Below are 24,262 nucleotides of genomic sequence, written 5' to 3'. Positions count from 1 at the left end.
ATCCATCAGTCGTTAAATCTTGTTGATTACAAGAGAGAACAATCAATGTAAAAGTGAGATGAGAAGACAAGTCTAATTAATTACCAAAAATACTACTAATTTCTCTCCTATTTCCAATAGAATTGATGATTACCAGACAGAGATACTGATGTATTACTTATTGTTATTTGAGTGGAACAAAAATGTCCTTAGCTTGCGTTCATTGCTGTTGACTTTGAATGAATTATTGAAAAATTGTAAATACTTTAATCAAGTGATTGTTAAGATCTGCATATAAATACAAAATACCAGTTTACAGTACAGTGTGTTTGCATAGAGTTTGGGTCAAATTAAGTTACATTATCATACTTGGCTGTAAGTTTATCCTGCTCCAACTAGTTGGGTTGTAGGCTAGACATATAATCAGAAGTGTAACCACAACCTTTTCGCTTTTATAACATAGAGTGATCAATAAGAATCCAAGTGATTGACGCATTTACTGTACCACCAATGCAGAAAAGTTAATAATGATGCGTCACTGACTAAACGAAAACTTAACATATTTCCGAAATAAAAGAGGGGAAACGTACACATTAGTAGATCCGATATCACAAATATGAGTCACTGAAATGCAACAGGTACGAGAAGCCAATTTACTTACTGTTCAAGTATAAACTCTTTCTTATTGAGCATAATATTGAAAGTTGAAATTTTAAATGACACCTATGATTTCAGGATAGCGACAACAATTAATATAATTAGCGAAATCTATAAAAACCCAACTAGAAATAAATTAGAAACATGACGTTATCGCTGAGACTCTATACACAACAAAATTATATAAAATAGAGGCTGAAATAATGTTCAATAGAACAAAATAATTGGTATAATAAAGTTACCCTTCTTTCTAATAAAAAGTAAAACGTTGAATTTTGTCTAAGGCAATTCAAAAAAATGACGATCAATACAATTAGTCCTTTCATAACTATTACATTGACTAACAAAAATAAACATTGAATTGCAAATAAAACTTATATTTCTATACAGTTATATTCTGTTTTACAATATCCAAGAAACTGTTACAAGTAATTATTGAATTGAAGAGCCTGAGGTTAATCAACGCCAACGACGTGGAGGAGGCTGAACACGTAATCGTGGTTGTGAATGACGTTTGGACGCTTGATATTCTTTTAATTTACTATCATAAGGCTCTGGAACTCTTCCAAATGGTCCGCCGAAATCAGGCATTTCTTCTTTGATTTCATTTATAAGAGTCTTCCTGTCTGTTAACTGTGTTCAAGATAAAAAGAAGATAAATAAAATAATTTATTTTAGAAAACTACACAATAATACACTCGTTATATCCCGATGAGAATTATGAATAGTAACTCGTGAGAACTATTTACGGATCAATACGATAAATATATTCTTATTGTATAATTATTAGGGAGCTAAACTACGGATATTCATGTTCCTCTTTCTACAGGCTTTATTTTGACACATAAACTATCATTATACGATTTACCGTTCTTGAGTTATGTCCAGTCTAACAATTACTATCTCCCATATTCACAGCAACATTTGGCTACATCTTGTACAAATGTTGTTTTCTATTTTATGGTACGATGTGGTCTATTTGGCTTTCATATAAATCTAGTATGTTTGAAATACATGATTCATATCGCAGAGGCTGAGATTGGTGTTCTAGACTTAACAGGCAGGTCTAGGCAGTAATAAGGACCGATGAAGGCTCTAGACTGCTGGAACGAGTTTTACGCGTTATTGATCCGATCGATAAAATCACTTTTATTATATCGGAAGTATGATTACGTCATATATTAATAGTGAATAAGGCCACAAGTTATAAAAACACTGATCAAATAAATTACAAAGCTCATTTTAAAAAATATCCTACAAATAATTATTTATAACAATCATTAACTCGATATACATTCAATATGAAATGATTAAATAGTTATAGAACATAAAAAAGAATGACCCAATATTAAATGATTGAAGAAAGGTTTTGTATTATGTAAGATTGCCCCCCAAATGCCCTGGTACGGCCGAGAGTGGGGAGAGTCTACTCTCCCTCTCGAAATGCTCTCACATGGCCAGCGAATATATAGCTTCTGCCAGGGAAGTCCTACTCACTGCCTTCTCGTGCCACGGGTGTTGTTTACGAAAGTGAGAGGACGAAAAGCGAGTGTCCGGTGCTTTAACAGGGTTGGTGGACACGGAGGGTCCACCTAGGGGAGTTGGAAAACCCTGATTCCAAACCAATGGTGCACATGGGCTCCAGTATCCTGATGGAACGAATGGCGGACGAACCTGTCATTGGTCAACGGCTACCATGGGACTGCATCTCCTCACGATGCTCCACTGCCTTGTGGATCAGACCTTTTGGTCAAAGGCTCGGGGTGTGGCCCCCTAAGAAAACCACCTGCTTCGGTTTGGGCACCCGGGCAGTATCACAGCCCACACACACAAATAGTGTGGCGCATATGTACCTGGTGCCCTTTTGTACCAATATATATGTGTTTAAATAAATAAATAAATTATGTAAGATTTACTCTTATGACTAAATTATAGACAGAATTAATGAATGTTCGTTTCAATGAATGTCGTCCCAAAGAAAATTGTACGTCGTGCATTATTTGCTGACGCTGGGACTGGTTGTAAAAAACGGAGAGGTGGTTAGTGTATGACATGGTGTCGTGGTATGAAAGAAAGCTGCAAAGGGATAGCTTCTGTTGGTCCTTCACGACTCCATGGATGGGGTCCGAGAGATGGTGCAATACAGTGGCTAGAGACGTTATCAGATATGGCTCAGAATAGAAGCCAGTGGCGAGCCTGCTGTAACCTTATTTTACTTTCTTCATAAAGAGTGGTTATAACTTTCTTAACTGAAAGAGTCTTCTGGTTGTAAATTTTAGTTCTTTCTCTTCCCATTCTCATTGTTTTGTGTGGTGCATATGTATCTGGTGCTCCTTTGTACCAATATGTATGTGTTTAAATAAATAAGTAAAAAATAAACTAAATCAATTCCATGAAGTAGAAGTTCAATCATAAAACAAGAAAAAACCATTCTTGGATTACAGACAGACTCAGTTTTACACTAATTAAACCGAAAACAAGCATGAGGGACATCAAGTGAAATTCGTGTACTATAACTATACTACTTATGAGTAATTAGAAATTATTTATTACTACATTACAGGTCGAAGTAACTTGTCAGACTAACTACTCCCTTATCAATTAACATATGTTCTGTTAAGCCAACCATACTGAATCAGTTATTTTTGTCCTTGACCGTGTTGAGGATTGATCGTTATGTTTATCCCTTCGAACATGAGTTTTAAATTGAGCGAATCATTATTTATTGTAGAACCATTTATTATTTATACTATTATTTATTTAAACACAAACATTGATACAAGGAGGCACCAAGTAGATATATACCATACAAATCATTCGATTTTCGTGAAGGTTGGCATACTGTCCGGGTGTCCAGACCAAAGCAGGTGGTTTTTGAGGGGGCCAAACACCGAGCCTTTAACCTGAAGGTCTAATCCACAAGGCAGTGGAGCGTCGTGAAGAGATGCAGTCCCATGGATTCTTCGTATCCACCAACCCGGTTAAAGCGCCGGACATTAGTTTTTCGCCCTCTCAATTTCGTGAACAACACTCCCACCGCGAGAAGACAATGAGTAAGATTTCGCTGGCAGTGGTTGTATGCACGTAGCCATTTGTGAGCACTTCAACAGTAAGAGCTGACTCGCCCCGCTCTCGGCCGCACCAGGGCATTTCCAAGAGGTCAAGAAAGTCTTGACTTTAACCGACCTCCAGTGAGTTACTCCAGTAAATTTAACACATCCTGAATACCCTCTCAAACAAATTAACCTGAAATTTATCTGCAAATTATTTAGCTTTATTCTTAGTCTATATTCCTTGTTAGGTTTCTCAGATCACTAGTGCCCAATACAAGCAGTGATATGAGTTAACAACATAAGATAAACGACTGTAGATTCGAACATCGCTCCACATACTTCATTTTGGCAACTGGAGGTAGCATCGTTACTCCTCGAAGTGAGTATGACTCACTCAAGTACTTGGTGAATGAGTCGATTGTTTTGTTCTTAAATTATATTTAAAGATTTGGGAGAAACGCATAAGGCTGCTAACAATTATAAATGTAACAAGAATGTTATGATTATCAATTGTTTCACAAATAATGATAGGTTGAAACTAGCTACTATTTAACTGGTCTTGTTTAATTACTGCCTTTACAAAAGGAAACATTTATTGAGAAATTGTACGAAATGACCATTCATTTCATATCTCTGGGACGTGAACATGATAACAGCAAACAATAAATCAAAAGCTTATTGATGATGACCAAGCTAGGTGTAATTTTGTTCTAATACTTGTTTATTTATTTAATTCATATAAAGTTTGTTACCAACATACATCAAAAACTGCATGAGCCACACAAAATATTTGTATTTGAAGTAAGAAACTGTCAAAAGCAACGATGTTAGGCCGGTTGAAAACTGTCAAGCGTACACCATTTGCGTTAGAGACTCTTTATGCTCAGTAACTGTTGTCCCGAGAGGACTAACCCCTCTCATTTAGCGGAAGCATATACTGGGAGGACGGTAATTCAATAAGTGGAATATCGGGTTCTGTGACTTGGCTACACAGCCTTTGAATCACCCATCACGTGGTGTGCCTGAGACTGTATAAATCTGACAGGTGGTCATTTTATTATATAGAATCGTGTAATGAAGAACAGCAGTGTTCCATTAAAATCATGATTGGATTCTGAAGATTAGGAAAGTCAAGGGTTTTAGGAGTAGTCAGTCGTGGATACGAATAGAAACCAAGAGTCAACCTGTTATTTCTTGTAAGAAGAATTTTGTATTATGAAATGAGAGAAATCTATCTTGGTTAGGTTGAACCACATTGTTTGGTACATACTAAATTAATATCCTATTTATTTGTTTATTCAATAATTTCGCCGTTAACAACTTTCACGGCATTGTAACTTCAAAGTGAGCGATGAATTTCATAGTGCCCTATTTTACGAAATCTTTCCCATTTTGTAAATAAATGAACAATCGGATCACCCACTTAAGCAAACACCTTCAAAATAATATAATGACTAATGGTCTTTTGAACATATTTCGATATTGATTACTATCAGAAACAAATGTACATTAACAATGAGAAAATGAAAATACAAATGAATACCACTGTTCAATTTGATAAATTCATTAAAACCACAGGAAAATGGTTGTTTCTTTTTTAAAAATGTGACTGATTAAATGAAAAGAACAATACTGAAGAACTAATTTTTATCTTAAGAAACACTTCAGTATATATGTCGTCCATTTCTGGGCTATTTATGCTTAAATCTGTTAGTTTGATTATTACATTTAATATTATCGTTGATTGCGAAGAGTAACACTATTCACCTTGCATTAAAATGCCTATGAAAGACACAATTCCAATAAACAAGCCCCTAAATGCCCTGGTACCGCCGAGTAGGGAGAGTCCGCTCTCCCTCTCGAAATGCCCTCACACAGTCACGCGTGTATAGCCTCTGCCAAGGAAGTTCTACTCACTGCCTTCTCGTAGCAGGGGTGTTGTTTACAAAATTGAGAGGACGAAAAGCGAATGTCCGGCGCTTTAACAGGGTTGGTGGACATGAAAAGTCCACCTAACAGAGTTGGAAAACCCTGATTCCAAACCAATGGTGCACATGGGCTCCAGTATCCTGAGGGAACAAATGGCGTATGAATCAATCGTTGGTCACCGGCTACCATGGGACTGCATCTCCTCACGATGCTCCACTGCCTTGTTGATTAGACCTTTAGATCGAAGGCTCCGGGTGTGGTCCCCTAAGAAAACCACCTGCTTCAGTTTGGGCACTTGGGCAGTATCACAGCCTTCACACAAATCAAATGAGATTTGTGCGGCGCATATGTGTTCGGTGCCCCTTTGCACCAATATTTATGTGTTCAAATAAATAAATAAAATAAATAATAAACATGCATAGTATTTATAATAAGTAAATTACAAAGATAGTTTTATATAAAAGGGAAACATACTTTAAAGAAGAATATATCATTTGGATGTGGACGTTTTGAAGTATACAAACGCGTTGATTTCTTTGATTTAGTTAATTCGCCACTAGATTTTAAGGCTTTCCTTTCTGTTTCACTAAGTTGCAATCTGCTTATATCCCCAAATTTCTCGTGATAATTATCTTCTTCAGAAGATGGGATTAAATGTTTAGCTGATGATTTATCTATAAGATAGTTTCTTGGTGCTATTCCGTCAGCAAGATAAGGACGAAGTGACTCGCTAGAAGTAATTTTATCCACAGGATGTAACATAGCAGATGTTAAAAGTGAGATAGCTTCATTATTTACAGTGAATGTTTTGTTATGTCTAGTGAAATAATAAAAATATGTCAGTATTAATTTTTACTCTTTCAATATTTACAAAAAAAGCTGACGAGTATACTCTTTTAACGTCGCTTCAATAATAGCAGATAGTAGTTCGTTGGGATAAAGGTTGTGGACGGATATCCCTTTGTGTAGTAACTATACTGAAGAAATGTCACACCCACTCTACTACTTACACATGACATACTAAACGTGAATCACATTCTGAAATTCTGTATAATTATTCACAGTGTTGCTGCTCTAAAAAGCACTTATTGGAACTGTGATTTGATAGCCAGATACTAATTTCATTAGCAAATGAATCAAGAAATTCATATCCTCCATTGGTTTATTTGTTAAATGACATATAACCAGGCTTATTTCTGTGTACTATATTGTACAGAAATATGTTATTTCGCCAAAAGAACCTATTCTTGTCTTCACTATCTGTTCATCCTAAGATTTCCGTTCATAATCTGGTATCCTTAGAAGTACATAGTACTTGATGTACCACACCCAAGCCCGTCTACATCCATTAGGAAGAAACCACCATCATCGTGCTGCGGAGCGCCGTACTTGGACTCTAAAACAACACTGTTGTTGTCAGTGAAAAATCTTACGATCATCAAGACGATCATTTTGACTATCATCAACCCAATACAACCGATCTAGAGGTGAAAACAGGTTCATTTTAAACATATCAAAAGCTCCTTTAGTCGGTTAGCAAAGTGTAAAATCATAACCCCAGGGGAGAAAGTGTTCCCCGTTGTACATACTAATGCGTACCAAGCTAGATGCGCTCCAGACATTATGATAATATGGTGGGGGTTTTGGAGGATGACGAATGAGTTCCGTATCCAGAAAAAAATTCAGATAGCTCCCGGTTGTTGTGGACGTCATTTATGACTGTTGAGTTAACTGCAGTGCACCACGTCCTTCCAATAATTCACGTTCACAGGGTTGTACCATTTAGCACAAGCTGATTTAAACTTACTCGAACTTGATTCAGCGGGCTACAGTAATCCAATGTCCCCTTAAATACTGTATGCAACCTAGAGAAAGAACCTTGTGGATACAATGATTTTTAACCTGGTTCGGGTCACTGCTAAGCCATAAAAACTATGGAGCTAAATCAATTTTCCGTCTGGAAAGACTATTATCTTACACGTCTCTGCCTACAGTTGACGGAGAACTTCATCGTCTTTAGGAAAGAGATATTATAACGCCTGTTTCGTACTCCGCCTGAGCTGCACCTATCATAGTAACCACATTCCAACCGCGTCATTTATAACCAATCAAATTAAACCACTAATATACTGTTAGTAGAGATAATCTACTTTGCAAACTATTACTACTTAACCAGTTGTTGATAACAACCGATGAAAATGACTCTCTTGATGAAATTTCTTTTAATATGTTACCAATAAACAGTGATTATTTCATTGTATAAAATAACGGTAACAACAATAAGATACAATAACGGTTAAAACGTACTCTAAATCCGATTGTAATTTACACAATTCTACCCGTGGAGAATACCAAGCTAAATTATATGGTAACATTGAATCCTCGGCTTTCCATAACGATGTTATTGAATTCAATTGAAAGCGTAACAACTGAATATAGTTCCCATCCATTAGAATTAGTTGAACGCAAAATGGATAAGTTAACTCATTATATAAAGTAAAACCTTGAAAAATGTAAACAATAGAATAGGATTACAAAAAGTAACTAAATTAGACGCTATGAAATTTATACAACGTTAGATCAATTTTCAATACTAATCATTTACTGGTTTAAGAAATGACGTCTCAAAATGAAGTGAGAAGTTAGAAATTCTAAAGTTAATTAAAGGATCCGTGATGAGGAAAACAAGTAACACTGGACTATGATAAAAAAATGTCCAATAAAACAATAGAATTATAACTCAATGGGAAGTTTGAGATAGTGCAGTTCAACAGTTATAGATCATAGACGAGTAGAGTTCAAAAAATTTACAATGGAATCAAACAGCTGAGATCCAACAGTTAATGATCAACACTTTTAAAAACTATTTTGCCTACATTTTGATTAGGTTAATAAGTAAACGAAATTGAAATGAAAAAAACCGTGAGTAATTGTTTACGCTAACCTTGATTGTAAGCTTGGGCTGAAGCCCATGCAAATGCTGTAAGAATACCCTCAGCAATTCCATGTCGTATTAAAATATTATTTTTTACATTATCTGGAAGACGAGAACAACTAATTTCATTTCGTACACATTCAGAACGATTTAAATCAAGAACTCCAAGTAAACCAAATTCACAAGGATCTCCTTCCCAGAATGGTGTACGAGCCCAATAGCCTGTATTTTTCAAAACACAAATTAGAAATGATTAGATACAATTAGTTATGGGAACAAAAATCCCAAAGACAATCAACGTGATTCCTACCATCCAGCTCAGAGAACGAAATTCCACCACAATCATCCACCTGAGCTACAAATCTTCTATACCATCTCAACGTGATTATTAGATGTCATAACTAATTTATATGATCAAGCCAATTCTATGGAAAATCGAGTTCAGCCATCAGCATGCAATGCACTACAGTTCAACCAGTTTGTGGAATGTGACCAGTAAAGTTCGACCATGTTAAGTGTAAGGCAGTTATTTAACATTGGGATTGAAGGACTGTTGCCAATATGACAGATTGGTTGAAATTAAAAATATAAACCAGTGAATGTCAACCCAGTAGTATAAGCGCTCGAGGTCAGTCCTGAAAGTTTTGGGTTCGATTCCCGGGGTAATCGTAGATGTGCGTTGCTTAGTCTCATAGTGGGATGAAATAGCTGTCCACTGCTTTCAGGTTCTCAATGGTCAGTTTGTGATGTAGACTATGAAATTCAACAGTCCTTATAACTCCTTACGATAATGAATATTAAAAGTCCACTTTAATGACAGTTTAAAATGAAGAAATTAAAATATGAAACACCAAAGTCTTAATCATAATTAGAGAAGTGACAATAAAAATAGTAGCTGTTGTCACGAATCACCTGCAATTGATCGAGCGAATTCGGAAAAATCGATCGTTCTTGCAAATGGTAAACAATTGAAATTATAACACTCGACAAGTTGCAAATCAAATGCTTCTGGGCGATAATTGCATACAATAGGGTTTTCTAGAAAGCAAATTGGATCGTCTAAATTAAAATGCTAATTGTTTTAAAAAAAATAAAACGGAAATGACTGAATTGTGTGAAAATCTGTGTTATACAATTTAAAAGTGTGAAAATCTTCATCAACATAAACACAAATGAAATGAAATAACGCATTCCACAAATACTTGTTATAATCAGAGATGAAGCTGTAAGTTACCAGTTCATCCGAAAAATCATTCCCTGGTAATAAAAATTAGTTATCACATTACACAAAAGTATCCTAAAACACCAAATTATTATAACTAAAAATAATAAGTGCTCTAAGATCACCCGTAATTATATAATCTATTTTCTCATTATTCGTCCTACTACATAGCACAAATGGGGATCAAAAGACTAAATTTTGACAGTCATGAATTCATGCATAACCTAACTGATTAGCCATCACACAATAAATGGCCATAAGTATACAAGTCACTATGAAGTTAATAAGTTGAATCCTATATTGTAATATATATATTGGATAATTCGTCAAATAAAATAACGGCTGATCATGCCCAACAGTATAGGCCGAGATAGGAATAGCTTTGGACCTATGCAAGAATACGATAATTTATGCACATAAATCTATTCTTGCATTACCGTTAGTTAAGAAAGTAAAAATTCAATAGTTTTATGCTACTAAACTGCATCAAGCATTTTAAGCGAGAAATAGTTGAATAGTGTCTTTACCCAATTTACAGTACGCTTCATCTATATTTATAGCTCGTTTACATATGTCAGTTTCTGTTAGAATGGGGAAAATAAGTGGGGACATGAGACTTTGAAAGTGATTCTCTGAGCGAATCAGTATACACAATATATATATATATATATATATATATATATATATATATATATATATACATCACACAGTTGGTGAACAGTATTTTTATACCGAGCCCACTGTCGGCTTGTATTCGAGATGTTAATTATTACTGTATTATTTACCACGAACTTCCTAGGTATATAAATACTTAGATTTATTATTTACAGTGTATTCAAAATACACTTTCTTGTGAAAGCATGCTTACTTACAGGCTTTAAAGGAAATGGTCCCCGTAACTGCCAAGCTAATTCAGACCGAATACGATAATGTACACAACGCTCGACGTCAACAATTGTCTCGTTTACGGGTTCATAAACATCTTCATTTACATCCTCGTTTTCGAATACTTTATGATCGACTAGTCGTTTTAAAAACATTTCTATGGTACCACGTTCATCAATTTGTGTGGATAACTCATTAACTAGTGATTCTGTCCCAGCAGATAAAAATGACCGATATACGGTTTCCATAATCATTGATATTTTTTTGCGCCGATAATCTGAGCGTACATTAAGTCCATTAACACTTTGATCATGGATATTAACAGGCTTACTGTTGACCGAATGTAACTCTTCAGAAAAAAGATACTTTAAATAACTCGACAAAATTGGGTTGCTGTCGTATGACTCTGGTATCCATGGGATGAGTTTTGTACGTGTAACAAATTGAGAAAATTCTAACATTTCAGAATGTTGTAAAGGAATATCAATGGAATGAAACCACATGTTATCCTCAAGATGATACAACTCATGGAGTTTTTCAAATGACGTTGGTATAGTTTTTAAGAATTCACCATGACGAAACCTATAAGTGATTTAAAATAAGATTTTGGAAGTTAATGTGAATCCAGTCTTATAATTAATACTGTAACTATAGTATAATAATGTAAATGTGCATTAAACCAGTGATTTGACGTTCAGAAATACTACATAGAATAGCCTGAAAATTGACAAGGTACTGAGTATCGGATATACCACTTAAGTTTAATTTGAACTCTAATCCGTTATAACATTAAAAAGAAATCATACACAGAGCCTTATAGCTCTGAATGGAAAAATTTGTACTGTAGACATTACAAAAATTTACCACTAAATAAAATTACATTTTATGACTGGAGTACAACAGCATCTCTCCCGAACCTAAACTTTCCCGTACAGCATTTGTAATGACTACTCGAGTCAAGAAACTGTTCAATTAAGATAACAATTGAATATGAACTTCCAAATGTTTTCTTGAGGAATCTACTAGCTAGAAATATGGACAATGTTGAAAAACGATAAAAACTCAGCTGAACATAAAATGATTCATTCGTCACCGATCAGTATGTTATTTTTTATATCATGTATATATTTGTATATTACAAACACACGAGTAATTACCTTAATTTCTTTATACTACTGTCGGTAGAACCCCATTGACCAACAATATCCACTTGTTTACTCGGGAAGGTATCAGTTGGTGCTTCATCATAAAAAGGGAGTGAATGGTGTGGTGGTGGGTTGGCCCTTTTAGATCGTAGTCTGTCATGAAACGGTTGTTTGAATAAAACTGGAGAAAACGAGATGTGTCGGGTGGTGCCACAAAATCTTGGTATTCTGCACGTCAATTGCAGTGTCATTTGAGTCATAACAACAGCTAAAACGTTTGAGAAAACAAATGTATTACAAAACTAATAGAAAAAAAATCTATCAGTAGTAGACTTTGACGTTTGAAGTCATACGAAGTCGAAACTTAGATAGCACCAAACATTGTGCTTTAGACTTTACAAAGGTACATATCTTAGCTGCATACATGGTGAAAAATAAGTTAGTAGTAAAACTAATATACTACTGAACCAATCAGATTTATGCTAGCGGTTAGATTTGCGAGGAATTCAGTAATTCTCGATAACACATAAGCATGTTACATACCTCCAATCAGAGCTGAATATATTAGGGATTGAAAAGGAGGGAATTTCTGTAACATCTCGTAGTTCAAATATGATGTGAAAACAAGACATGAAATCCTAACTTCCTTTGAAACAAAGCTCTTTAAACGCCTAAATATCCGCCGAATTGTCTATTTTTCGCCTAAATGTACGCCGATTTGCATCCACTCTTAAAACACCTTTGTCATTACCGCAAACATCTGTGTTCACCTTCATTTCCACAATACAGCACACGAAAAGTGTAATGTACGTAAAATATCGTATATGTTCAAAAAAATTTATTGAAAACAAAAAGCGTATTGTTTAACGTCAAATGGCTCCTATATATATATATATATATATATATATATATATATTATATATATATAATGTCTGGAGCAAATATTCTGAACTTGACTCCTTTATAACCTGTTAGCCACTCTGTAAAATGTGAAGACGTTGAACAGAAAACGATTTGGCGACAGATGAGAGAGATATTTAACAATTTCTCTTTACGATAGCGGTGTCCATTAACCACTAGTATCTGAGATGAACGGAAGTCAGCTCCAAGTCTTGTCTCTCAGCAATATCCCAAGCGGGAACAAATATAGAGCTCTAGAGACTCAGACAATTTATCTTATAAGGCATCAGAATAGGAGTACTTATTTATTTGGTAAGCATATACAAATAAATACGTATCGAAACCTTTTAGTAGGCTGAATAATTTATTTATAGTTGTAGTCATGTTTATTAATTACTTGTTTAAAAGAATATAAACCAGGAGAACGTCAACTTCTATTGGATTCGCAATCTACTGAACAACAGACTACTTTGTGTAGCGCAGCATATCAAATAAATGTACGAATGGGTCGGATGATTGAGGGTGGAATAGAGAAACTTTGAATTCAGTCTTCAGTCTTCAATAATAAGGATAGGAGGTCTAGTGACCTATTTTAATCCTTGCAGTTTGTTACACTGTGGAGGTCCAATCTCGTCTTGAATATATCAACAGAAGGTGCTGATATTACGTGTTCTGGTAGAGAATTACAGTAATTCACTACTCGGTGCGAGAAACGAAACTCCAGACGTAGACGATTTGATCTCGGTTTTTGGACTTTCTTTGAATGTCCTCTCAAATGCTCAGCCTTAGACGGGAGGAAGAGATAGGACATGTTAGTACCAAGGTCATCGTTCAGGATATGATATGCCAATATTAGATCACCCCGTATTCGCCGGTAAGATAACGGTAATTTCTTTGATGAGTAATTTCCTTGATGGGTACTACTGATAGCCATCATATTAAACGGTCTACATACGTTAAGAGGTAACAGCGTCGACTTGAATCTCGTAAGAGTCCTACTAGACCAAGATAAAAGTGTTCTAAAAGAGTGCTGTGAGTTTTGTGGCATATGTTTTATTCAATCACCCTGGACTTCCGACAGTTTGCTCAGGGGCGTGCCCACTCCTTCACGCTTTCATTTACACCAGGCCAGCAAAATCGTTCTGCGATTAGCTCGATGGTTGAGGAAGCCTGTGAGGCATGTTGAAGACGGTGCGTCGATAATGTCTCGGCACCATCGGACGATCACTAGTTGTAGATGTTGAGGATACGACTAGTTTTCTAGTTTTATAACTATAAACCAGTAACACTTTCTATATTGAAAGCTTTCCCCAACCAATCAAAATCAGAAGTCAGATGCAAAGAGGTAGGAAAGATATATTTGATACGTTATCAATATATCGAGAAGCGTTTGCTCTAATCCGGCTACTGAACGTAGGAGCTGTGTCCCACGCTGGTTCGTAACGTGATCTGGTACGGATGCATGACCGAAAGCCTTCAGTTAAACAAGTCCACTTACAACAATGTGGTCAGCATCCAATGTCGAACACTTAGAAAGCTATTGATTTTGGGGAATTATTTACAGCTACAGATCACTCCCTCCCTAGTGAGGCAGTGATGACCCCTAAGACTTGGCCAGCCAGAAGTTTTTAATAATAATAATAATAATATATTTCTGCAGTAGCAGGTACACGCCATTTTTACAGGCATGATCTACAATTTACAACATATACTGGTTCACAGTATGCATCCCAAGCAAGCTTGTTTAGTAATTATAATCTATAAAAGTTGATAGCAGTTCATTCGTTCACATATAATGTGTTTTCATAAGAATAGTTTCCAAAGGGGCATAGAGTCCACGTTATATACCAGATCCAATCTCGACAAAAAGTGTAATAGGGTTTCGGTAGTGCTAAGTATTTATGTAATGCAGCTTTTTAAGTTTATAGTTGTTATAAAGTAGGCTTGTGGAGCGCCTGGTCCGAGCTATGACCTTGGGAAAGCGCGTTCGTCGAGCTTGTTCCAGATGTCAGAAGTTACATAGCTTCACCCTCAGAGCAAGATTCTGAAGAGAAAAAACAAAAGAGAAACCGAGGAGCAGCAAGGCATTTGGATATGAGCGATAATCAATGCTTAACATTTATTAGTGGAACAGATGGAGGTATGATAAATTATTAGATTAAATTGATACTAGCTCATGTTGCAAGAGTGAACTGCGATTAGGGGCTCCAGAAGAGAGAAGGCAGTAATAAAGAACAATGAGTTGTGATATTTATCAAGGTAGAGTAGGTTCCAATGAAGGAGGGAAGTCAAGGTTGGAATGAGGAAGAACAGAGAGTGCATAGAGAGAGTAGTGTTAAGTAAAATAGCAACCATATCCTTTACAGTCAGTTTTTTTTTCTCATCCGATGCCTACCACACAGTGTTCATGTAAAAGTCCGAGTTAGCATGTTAAAGGTTGTCTTAGTAGAATAGTTAATCCAGCACAAAAATTAGAAACATGAGTCGTAATGGTGAGTGTAGGTGAACAATCTCAATATCACAGATCTATTGACTTGTTCTCATCCATAAAGAGCCTGATACAAACAAAATGTTCTGCCCCACAAACACGGGTGGATTGAAATCATCGCCCACACCATCAGTGCTTGCTGGTCAGTAACTCCACCCTCCCAACGAGTTGGTCGTTGGTAAACACTCTTCTGATAGCTTGTTATGTTTAGCAGCATCTGGTCGTCTTTCCTTATACCAAGGGACCATGTAGTACAACATAGTAAAAAGGAAACAAAGTACAATGAAAATTTCGATTCCTTGTGAAACCTTGTCGTTCTTTTCCAGCCGTCCTGGAAAAGAAAAAAAGGAAAGTGTGAGTGCATGTCGAAATACACGTACTTGCGTAAGGACTCAAGGTGAGCAGAAAAAAATATATAAACTAATACACTAGCGATTAGAAAAAAATTGTTTTTTTTAAATAAATGTATAAAAAATGCGAGCATATTAAAAAATTCTTTCTTCTATAATAAATAATGCAATGGGAATTCGAGATTAAGTTTGTGTCCTACGTGCAATAGTCGTTTAAGTGTTCTGGAAATCTTACTCTTCTTCCAGAACGTGTTGTCTTATGTTTGTTTGACGAAATATCAAGGTGTGTGTCGACTGTCGTGTGGGGTGCTACATGTGTAGGAGACGTGTCGTTCGAATGTACCGAAGGAAAATCGACGTAGCTAGGGTTTCCTTATAAGTACGCTGCTTTGAGGCGATCGATACTGATGCTGTCGTTCGTGCCGTTCCTATCGACTACATAGTACTTAGGTTCACGTTGGAGAACTTTGAAGTGTCCTTCGTATTCTGATTCGAGAGGTCGTCGATGTGAGTCTCAACGAACGAAGACGTGTGTGCTACGTCGTGAGTCAGGTTGAACGAAAACATCAGTTGGTTGAGGTCGAGTGTGAGAAGGTTTAACTGAACACATTGCGTTTGTAAGCCAGCTAGTATAAGAGTTTAGATCCATGTTCAATGAAGAAGACGAAGGATCCACGAATTCTCCTGGAAGTCGGTGTGTCGTTCTATAAACGAGTTGAGATGCAGTGTATCCAATGTCAGCCTTCACTACACTGCGGGTACCTAGCAAGACGAGTGGAAGAGCGTCTGTCCACTGTGAAACGTTTGAAGCTGATAATGAAGCTTTTAGTTGTCGATGAAAAGGTTCCACCAACCCGTTTGCTTGTGAGTGGTAGGCGGTCGTTCGGAAGCGCGTGATTTCTAATAGTGAGGTCAGACAACGGAAAAGTCCAGATTCGAACTGGCGTCCGCGGTCTGTAGTGATTGTGGAAGGGCAGCCGAAATTCGCTACCCATCGTTCGACGAAAGCACGAGACACTGTTTCAGCAGTGATGTCCTTAATCGGTACTGCATCTGGCCATCGAGTAAAACGGTCTACGCATGTTAGGAGATATGAGTATCCGTTCGAGTCGGGTAAGGGTCCTACCAAATCTAGATGGACGTGGTCGAAACGAGTGTCAGGGGTTTTGAAAGAGCCTAATGGACATTTGTTGCGTTTAATCACCCTAGATTTCTGGCAGTTTGCACAGCAGTATACCCACTCCCTCATGCTTTTATTCATACCAGGCCAGGAAAGCTGTTCTGCCATAAGCTTTATGGATGCACGAACACTTGGATGAGAAAGATTGTGCAGCGTATTGAAGACGTTGCGTCGATAATGTTTCGGCACGATTGGACGATCCCCACATGTAGATGTATCACATAGTAAGATTTTCTTACTTGTTGCCAACTGTTTAATGCGCAGTTTAAGGGTTTTTGAGGATAACTCGTGCTGAAGATCAGTGTCTTCTTTTTGAAGCTGAGCGAGTTTAAGAAGGTCAATTCTTTGGAAAGTGTTCAAGGAACTTATTCGAGACAAAGCGTCCGCGACTACATTGTTTGCTCCAGAAATGTGTTGTATATCTAAAGTAAACTGCAAAATGTAGTCCAGTTGTCGAGACTCTCGGGGCGAGTACTTGTCTGAAGATGAACTTAAGGAGAAGGTAAGAGGTTTGTGATCGGAAAAAGCACCACTTTCGTGCCTTAAGGTAACCCTCGTGCTATTGATAGAAGAAACCAGAGAAGTAGTGAATAGGTCTTTATTTCGATCTTCGCGCAGTCATAGTGGAGCGTGGGATTATCTGTTCAGACAAACAAAGGCTCTCAACATTCAATATAAGATAATAGGGAATATAACGCTTACAAAAAATAAGGAAGTGAATGAATACTTGAACAATACTGTTTTAGCATATGCTTGGTTGTTTGGGGTCAACTCTTAACCAACCAACCTGAGCTGTTACATTAGCTTCCCCCTAGAATCGACTTCCGTAGGAACGTCGGTTCGATTAACCTATCTATCGAAAACACCTTAGTTCTATTTCTCATCCCAAGGCGAAATTATCAAATCGCTCACTATTTGACTTACAATCAGTTACGACTAACGCTTTCAACGATAGTTCATGGATGTCTCTTCATTTACTAGCTTGTCATCTTATTTTGTAGCATGTGATCTTTTCTACAACTATCGCTGACGGTTTGCTGCGTGCTTTCAAGAGAAAGTGTGAGAATGTAGAATGAGAATATCTGAGGAAGTGCCGCGTTTCTCAGGACGAATGGCATGCGTACAAACTCGAATAAGCCAAAGGGTGTTGTAATAGCTGTCTTGGGGATATCTTCATCAGCCACTGGGATATTGTGATATGCCCTGACTAAGTCAATTTTAGTGAATATGTTCATACCCTGTAAACCGTTTGTGAAATCTTGGATATGCGGTATTGGGTACCTATCTGGTACAGTTTGACGGTTGAGGGCTCTGTAATCCCCGCACGGTCGCCAGTCACCTTCATTCTTCTTTGGGACCATATGCAAAGGGGATGCCCATTGACTATCAGAGGGACGGATAATACCCAGTTGTAGCATATAATCAAACTCGGCCCTAGCGATTTTGAGCTTATCTGGTGCTAGTCTCCTGGGTTTTGCAAAAACCGGTGCACCTTCGGTTTTGATAGTGTGACTTACTTTTAGTTTGTCTTTAGAAGGCTATGGGTTTGGTTTAGTTAAGTTTGGAAATTCCGCGAGTATATCTTGGAATTTCGCTGTTGTTACTGGAGGAGTTTGAATCAAGTTAAGAGAGCTGATGTGACTTTCTTTGCCTTTTGTGCAATACGAAGTTTCTTTTAGTGTTAATCCCCGTTTCTTGGTGTCAACTAGAAATTCGTATCTCCCTAGAAAGTCCATCCCCAGTATTGCCAGATCTAAGTCGGCTAACGTGAAAACCCAAGGGAATTGCCTCCTGAACCCCAAATCTAGGGTTAAGTTTTTCTGCCCAAATGTCGCAATTTTAGTTTTATTTGCAGCTTGAAGTGTAATTGATGATGTTTCTCGACTAATCTCAGTTTTATTTTGAGGGATGATGCTAAGAGCAGCGCCAGTATCCACCAAGAAATTCAAGCCAGAATTTCTGTCTCTAACATAAAACAAGCGACTGTTTAGGCGCCCCTCCTCAGTCGTCGCGACCTGGGGAGGGATTACTCGTTTCCCGCTGTCTTAGAATTATGCTTAGACCAGGCGCATGGTTGCATGCACTTGGTTGAGTTGACACCAAACTTCCAGTGGTACCAACAAAACTGCCCAGGTTGTCTGGACATTTGTGACCTGTTTTGTGACTTGGATCGTGGTCGTTGTGGTGACCTGCTCCTGTTTCTATGACCCATTTGCATTCTGGTGACAGCCTCAGTGAGACTCTTAACACTCGCAATGAGTCCTTCTATGACGGGGTCTTTTGCTGATTCTACTTTTTGTGTGTGATTTATTGTGCCTGGTCCAGTTGGAGGACCTCTCTCCATTATTCTATCGGCTATACGCGCTAAATGAGATAATGAGGTTTCAGGATCTTGTGCATCCAAACAGTGTTGGACGTAGCATGGGGAGCTTGTATCCATCCTTGTTTTAGGACTGCTTCACCTACTGTGTTATCACCCATTAACACTTGGAGGTGACGCAAAACTGTGACGGCGACCGATCACCTAATGTTTCACCTTGAAAAAGCCTTTGGATTCTTTGACTATCTGATAATGATAAACGGTTCATTATCTCTCGTCTTAAGATGGTGTATGGTTGTGGTGATGGTGGATCTAAAATCAAGTCACGGACTTCTTTGGCGACTGAAGGAGGAAGGATAGAACACAAGTCTCTATGGCGAATCCATTCAGATTTGATATTGTGTCTCGTGAAATAATGCTCTAGTTGAGCAAACCACAACTCAGGATCACTACGATCAAATTCTGGAAGTCGGGATTTCGTAGTCATAACAGTGTCTATCTCCACTGGTGACAAATCCTCCAGATTATGGGTTTCTATTGAGTCTGACATGAGGTATGTGACAAATATAGCAATAAAGTTAGCACGAAAAATGGTTACTATAGCACGAATAACTTAAGATAATACGAAATAAACTAGTTATATACTCAATTTAGTTTACGGATAATCAGGTCTACTTTTACGATTAAGTAAAAAAAAAAGTTAATAACAGAAACGAGGTTAAATTTGTGTTCAAAAAGGGCTCACCACTTTCGTGCCTTAAGGTAACCCTCGTGCTATTGATAGAAGAAACCAGAGAAGTAGTGAATAGGTCTTTATTTCGATCTTCGCGCAGTCATAGTGGAGCGTGGGATTATCTGTTCAGACAAACAAAGGCTCTCAACATTCAATATAAGATAATAGGGAATATAACGCTTACAAAAAATAAGGAAGTGAATGAATACTTGAACAATACTGTTTTAGCATATGCTTGGTTGTTTGGGGTCAACTCTTAACCAACCAACCTGAGCTGTTACATTAGCTTCCCCCTAGAATCGACTTCCGTAGGAACGTCGGTTCGATTAACCTATCTATCGAAAACACCTTAGTTCTATTTCTCATCCCAAGGCGAAATTATCAAATCGCTCACTATTTGACTTACAATCAGTTACGACTAACGCTTTCAACGATAGTTCATGGATGTCTCTTCATTTACTAGCTTGTCATCTTATTTTGTAGCATATGATCTTTTCTACAACTATCGCTGACGGTTTGCTGCGTGCTTTCAAGAGAAAGTGTGAGAATGTAGAATAAGAATATCTGAGGAAGTGCCGCGTTTCTCAGGACGAATGGCATGCGTACAAACTCGAATAAGCCAAAGGGTGTTGTAATAGCTGTCTTGGGGATATCTTCATCAGCCACTGGGATATTGTGATATGCCCTGACTAAGTCAATTTTAGTGAATATGTTCATACCCTGTAAACCGTTTGTGAAATCTTGGATATGCGGTATTGGGTACCTATCTGGTACAGTTTGACGGTTGAGGGCTCTGTAATCCCCGCACGGTCGCCAGTCACCTTCATTCTTCTTTGGGACCATATGCAAAGGGGATGCCCATTGACTATCAGAGGGACGGATAATACCCAGTTGTAGCATATAATCAAACTCGGCCCTAGCGATTTTGAGCTTATCTGGTGCTAGTCTCCTGGGTTTTGCAAAAACCGGTGCACCTTCGGTTTTGATAGTGTGACTTACTTTTAGTTTGTCTTTAGAAGGCTGTGGGTTTGGTTTAGTTAAGTTTGGAAATTCCGCGAGTATATCTTGGAATTTCGCTGTTGTTACTGGAGGAGTTTGAATCAAGTTAAGAGAGCTGATGTGACTTTCTTTGCCTTTTGTGCAATACGAAGTTTCTTTTAGTGTTAATCCCCGTTTCTTGGTGTCAACTAGAAATTCGTATCTCCCTAGAAAGTCCATCCCCAGTATTGCCAGATCTAAGTCGGCTAACGTGAAAACCCAAGGGAATTGCCTCCTGAACCCCAAATCTAGGGTTAAGTTTTTCTGCCCAAATGTCGCAATTTTAGTTTTATTTGCAGCTTGAAGTGTAATTGATGATGTTTCTCGACTAATCTCAGTTTTATTTTGAGGGATGATGCTAAGAGCAGCGCCAGTATCCACCAAGAAATTCAAGCCAGAATTTCTGTCTCTAACATAAAACAAGCGACTGTTTAGGCGCCCCTCCTCAGTCGTCGCGACCTGGGGAGGGATTACTCGTTTCCCGCTGTCTTAGAATTATGCTTAGACCAGGCGCATGGTTGCATGCACTTGGTTGAGTTGACACCAAACTTCCAGTGGTACCAACAAAACTGCCCAGGTTGTCTGGACATTTGTGACCTGTTTTGTGACTTGGATCGTGGTCGTTGTGGTGACCTGCTCCTGTTTCTATGACCCATTTGCATTCTGGTGACAGCCTCAGTGAGACTCTTAACACTCGCAATGAGTCCTTCTATGACGGGGTCTTTTGCTGATTCTACTTTTTGTGTGTGATTTATTGTGCCTGGTCCAGTTGGAGGACCTCTCTCCATTATTCTATCGGCTATACGCGCTAAATGAGATAATGAGGTTTCAGGATCTTGTGCATCCAAACAGTGTTGGACGTAGCATGGGGAGCTTGTATCCATCCTTGTTTTAGGACTGCTTCACCTACTGTGTTATCACCCATTAACACTTGGAGGTGACGCAAAACTGTGACGGCGACCGATCACCTAATGTTTCACCTTGAAAAAGCCTTTGGATTCTTTGACTATCTGATAATGATAAACGGTTCATTATCTCTCGTCTTAAGATGGTGTATGGTTGTGGTGATGGTGGATCTAAAATCAAGTCACGGACTTCTTTGGCGACTGAAGGAGGAAGGATAGAACACAAGTCTCTATGGCGAATCCATTCAGATTTGATATTGTGTCTCGTGAAATAATGCTCTAGTTGAGCAAACCACAACTCAGGATCACTACGATCAAATTCTGGAAGTCGGGATTTCGTAGTCATAACAGTGTCTATCTCCACTGGTGACAAATCCTCCAGATTATGGGTTTCTATTGAGTCTGACATGAGGTATGTGACAAATATAGCAATAAAGTTAGCACGAAAAATGGTTACTATAGCACGAATAACTTAAGATAATACGAAATAAACTAGTTATATACTCAATTTAGTTTACGGATAATCAGGTCTACTTTTACGATTAAGTAAAAAAAAAAGTTAATAACAGAAACGAGGTTAAATTTGTGTTCAAAAAGGGCTCACCACTTTCGTGCCTTAAGGTAACCCTCGTGCTATTGATAGAAGAAACCAGAGAAGTAGTGAATAGGTCTTTATTTCGATCTTCGCGCAGTCATAGTGGAGCGTGGGATTATCTGTTCAGACAAACAAAGGCTCTCAACATTCAATATAAGATAATAGGGAATATAACGCTTACAAAAAATAAGGAAGTGAATGAATACTTGAACAATACTGTTTTAGCATATGCTTGGTTGTTTGGGGTCAACTCTTAACCAACCAACCTGAGCTGTTACAAATTCTCTTCCTTCGATAGAATGTTTGAAATGCCGTACAGGACGATACATAGCTTGGAGTTCCCTACCGAAAGTGCTGTACCCAGATTCCGCGTCTAGCAACCGTCTCGAGAAAAATCCTAAAGGTTGCCAAAGGTTGTTAACACATTGTTGTAAGACTCCTCCGATTGCTGAGTCGGATGCGTCTACGGCGATACTAATGGGCGCTTGAGTGTCCTCATGCGCAAGTAGGGTTGCCTTAGCGATATGTTCCTTAACTGTGAAGAATGCTTTACGGGCTGTGTCGTCTAAACTAATTGATTTTGCATTTCCACGAAGTTGGTCGGTTAACGGTTTCATAAGAGATGCGCATTTAGGTATGAATCGTCTGTAGAAACTTACAAGGCTGTTGAAAGTGCGCAACTGCTTGATCGTGGTCGGTTCTGGGTAATCCAGAGTGGCCGCCACTTTGCTTCTAAGAGGTCGTATGCCTTGAGCATCAATGGTGTGTCCTAAGAAGTCCAAGGAGTTGGTTCCGATTTGGCATTTCTGAATGTTGACAGTAATGCCATGCCTGTTGAGTCGTTCGAAAACAATGTCCAGATGCAGGAGATGTGGTTCTCTGTCCAGACATGCTATGAGACAGTCATCAACATGCGCATGTACGAAGTTGAGACCTCGGAAGACGTAGTCTATTAACCTCCGGAAGGTTTGAGCCGTATTTCTTAAGCCGAAAGGCATTCGTAAGAATTCGTAAAGGCCGAAAGGAGTGATGATGGCGGTTTTCGGAATGTCGTCGGTTGCCATAGGTATTTGGTTGTAAGCCTTAACTAAGTCGATTTTCGAAAAGACAGTTGTACCTTTCAAGGTAGCTGTCAAATCGTGAATGTGAGGCAACGGGTAACGATCGGGAATGGTTTTAGCATTCAGACGCCGATAATCATCAGTTGGACGCCAATCATTGCTGTCCTTTTTAGGGACCATGTGCAATGGAGATGACCAAGGGCTATTTGATGGTCGAATTATTCCCAAGTCTATCATGTGGCCGAATTCTTATTTAGGCAACCCAAGCTTTTTGGGAGCCAGTCGTCGTGCTTTTGAGAATACAGGTGGTCATGTAGTCGAGATGTGATGTGTAACATTGCTGGTTACACAAGGCAATTTCGGTTGCAGTTGATATATCCCGGAGTATTTATCGAGCAATGATTGATATAGGGGGTCTATAGCGTGCTTAATTGTGACTGGGGATAATCGGCAACCAGAAAAAGGAGTTATGCAAACAGATAACTTAGTATTTCCGCCTATTAACCTTCGTGAGCGTGTGTCGATTAGTAGATTGTGGTATTGTAACAGGTCTATGCCAATGATTAGCATAGAAACATCTGCAACCACGAAAATCCAGTGAATGGGTTTGCGTAAACCTACGTTAAGGTGAACGTACCTTTTACCGTATGTAGCGATCGGTTTTCCATTCGCCGCCTGTAAACTTAAAACAGACTGTTGATGTCTGTCGTTAGGATTTGTTGGAAGAACGCTAACTTCTGCGCCGGTGTCGACGAGGTAGCGAACTTTCGTTGTCACATCCGTGACGTAAAACAGACGGCTATGTTCGCCGGCTACGGTTGCCGTTAACGCGTGCCGGCTTGGAAGTTTCCCGAAGTCTTATTCGTGGCTGTATTGAACTGAACTGG

The 24,262-nt window shown here is 38.2% G+C and overlaps 3 protein-coding genes across 3 annotated transcripts; all 3 read right to left on the bottom strand.

Moving 5' to 3' along the window:
- Positions 1-994: 994 nt before the first annotated feature.
- On the bottom strand, positions 995-12,056 carry Smp_212060 (hypothetical protein; the record flags this gene model as incomplete). Its single annotated transcript, XM_018791165.1, has 7 exons — positions 995-1,269; positions 6,093-6,435; positions 7,926-8,121; positions 8,563-8,775; positions 9,466-9,625; positions 10,648-11,242; positions 11,818-12,056. The coding sequence occupies 7 exons, from the start codon at positions 12,054-12,056 to the stop codon at positions 1,096-1,098; spliced, it is 1,920 nt and encodes a 639-aa protein (XP_018647356.1). The 3' UTR covers positions 995-1,095.
- A 6,693-nt stretch (positions 12,057-18,749) lies between these two features.
- Positions 18,750-22,128, bottom strand: Smp_212070 (hypothetical protein; the record flags this gene model as incomplete). Its single annotated transcript, XM_018791142.1, has 2 exons — positions 18,750-19,087; positions 21,744-22,128. The coding sequence occupies 2 exons, from the start codon at positions 22,126-22,128 to the stop codon at positions 18,750-18,752; spliced, it is 723 nt and encodes a 240-aa protein (XP_018647354.1).
- On the bottom strand, positions 21,285-21,698 carry Smp_184840 (hypothetical protein; the record flags this gene model as incomplete). Its single annotated transcript, XM_018791154.1, has 1 exon — positions 21,285-21,698. The coding sequence occupies one exon, from the start codon at positions 21,696-21,698 to the stop codon at positions 21,285-21,287; it is 414 nt and encodes a 137-aa protein (XP_018647355.1).
- Positions 22,129-24,262: the final 2,134 nt, after the last annotated feature.

Source organism: Schistosoma mansoni (genome assembly GCF_000237925.1).
Source record: "Schistosoma mansoni, WGS project CABG00000000 data, supercontig 0238, strain Puerto Rico, whole genome shotgun sequence".
NCBI lineage: Eukaryota > Metazoa > Platyhelminthes > Trematoda > Strigeidida > Schistosomatidae > Schistosoma > Schistosoma mansoni.
The sequence above is the reverse complement of the archived record's forward strand: the minus strand, read 5'-3'. Positions and strand labels throughout refer to the sequence as shown.